A 2,152-nucleotide genomic window follows, 5' to 3' on the forward strand; every position below is an offset into this window, starting at 1 on the left:
TCCAAAATTTATATTTTTTCCTTCTCAACATCGTCCATACTATAAATACATCTTTCTTGCTCATCTTCTCGTCTCATGACTTTATACCACCTTTTTTTTTCCACAGGTACGAAGAGCAGCCGAAAGCTCGTGCATTTAACTTCCTTCTGCCTTCTTTCAAATCTGATCTGCAGCTGGATAACGGTAAGTCTTTAAGTCATTTCTTCGTTACAACCCTTGTGCAAAATGTCCATTATCTGTCTTGTGCCCCGTTTGGGCTGCATTTAATAACATGGCCTATGTCTTTCCACAAATCCAGAGCGCATCATCGGCTTCCTTCCACCGATCGGCTTGCTGACAGTGGTGACCAAGACGGCGCTGGAGACCGTGGTCACAGCCACCGTCAGCCACCCGACTGACACCGTCACGATCTCCGTGGCTGGGTGCGTGCCCGAGGCCCTCCCCTTCAGCGCCTCTGCCTGTGTCGCGACGGGCACGTCGACCTCAACCACGAATACAGCTACGACCGCGAGTACAACTACGTCCACCACTCCGACTACTACTACCAGTGCAACCACGGCCGCAAGCACAGGTACGACTGCCCCCACGGCAACTTCAACCTCTACCACGAGTATGACTATGATTACTACTACGGCCGCTACTACTAGTGCAACCAGCACTACTCCAGCGTCTACAAGTACGGCCACTTCTACGACCACTACTCCAGCGACTACAACTACTACCACTCCTCCAGCGACTACAACTACTACGGCCACTCCTCCAGCGACTACAACTACTACGGCCACTCCTCCAGCGACTACAACTACTACGGCCACTCCTCCAGCGACTACAACTACTACGGCCACTCCTCCGGTGACTACAACTACTACGACCACTACTCCAGCGACAACAACTACTACGACCACTACTCCAGCGACTACAAGTACGGCCACTTCTACGACCACTACTCCAGCGACCACGACCACTACTCCAGCGACTACTAGTGCAACCACGACCACTACTCCAACGACTACTAGTGCAACCACGACCACTACTCCAGCGACTACTAGTGCAACCACGACCACTACTCCAACGACTACAAGTATGGCCACTTCTACGACCACTACTCCAACGACTACAAGTATGGCCACTTCTACAACCACTACTCCAACGACTACAAGTATGGCCACTTCTACGACCACTACTCCAGCGACTACAGCTACGGCCACTTCTACGAGTGCTATAAGCACGACCGCTACGACTAGTGTAACCATGACGACGACTTAAGCCACGACCCCGGCCATGGTCTCTGCAACACCGACGGTCCCGCCATCCTCCTCTGCGGCCAATGATTTCAGCTGCTAATTATTGAACGAGTGCTGAGGTTTTTCGGGTGCCGAAGGTGACTCCTACGACCGCAGCTACGACCCCATTTGAACCCACTAAGACCTCTCAATCGCTGCGACTGCTAAGCCCCACGACCTCAGCTACGAGTGCGACCACTTCTGCGACCACTACTCCAACGACTACAAGTACGACCACTACTTCAGCGACTGCAAGTACGACCACTACTTCAGCGACTGCAAGTACGACCACTACTCCGGCGACTACAAGTACGACCACTACTTCAGCGACTACAAGTACGACCACTACTCCGGCGACTACAAGCACACCACTACTCCGGCGACTAAGCCCCACGACCTCAGCTACGGCCCGCCAAGTCTCCAACCTCCAGAGCATTCAGCCGAGGCTCGTGTGGCTGCCTCTGCAACGAGCGACGTTCATAGACAAAGGGACGAAGGGTGTTGGTTATCCTGATTTTTTTTTTATCAGTGGGAAATATTAAAGAAAAATAAATGCTATAAATACTATAAATAAATTCATGTAGATATTATTATGTCTTATTTGGACCGTCCTGAGTTTCATCATGTTTTATCATGCATGGCGTAAGGTCATTGTTTACGTTAGTTTGAAGAGAGCATGACTTTATCAATCGTGGTGAAAATATTCAAATGAAATTCTAAATTCTGTAGATTGTGGCCAGCTCACTTCTAAAATCTTTTTAAATCCTACTTCTAAAATGTTTTACTTCTAACAGTAAAAAATTCGTGTGATATTTATTGAAATCAAATATCTTTCAATTTTTGAATATTATACCTACATGAAAATCGAG

General features: G+C 48.8%; 1 protein-coding gene across 1 annotated transcript in view; it reads left to right on the plus strand.

Annotated features, from left to right (window-relative positions):
- Positions 1-1,870, plus strand: part of LOC113827870 (uncharacterized) — a 2,644-nt gene extending 774 nt beyond the window's left edge. The window contains exons 4-5 of the mRNA XM_070135344.1: positions 107-183; positions 299-1,870. Of these exons, the coding sequence (XP_069991445.1) occupies positions 107-183; positions 299-1,266 (1,045 nt within the window). The 3' untranslated portion in view covers positions 1,267-1,870. The remainder of the gene's footprint in view (positions 1-106; positions 184-298) is intronic.
- The last annotated feature ends 282 nt before the right edge of the window (positions 1,871-2,152 follow it).

This window comes from Penaeus vannamei, chromosome 20 (genome assembly GCF_042767895.1).
Source record: "Penaeus vannamei isolate JL-2024 chromosome 20, ASM4276789v1, whole genome shotgun sequence".
Classification (NCBI taxonomy): domain Eukaryota; kingdom Metazoa; phylum Arthropoda; class Malacostraca; order Decapoda; family Penaeidae; genus Penaeus; species Penaeus vannamei.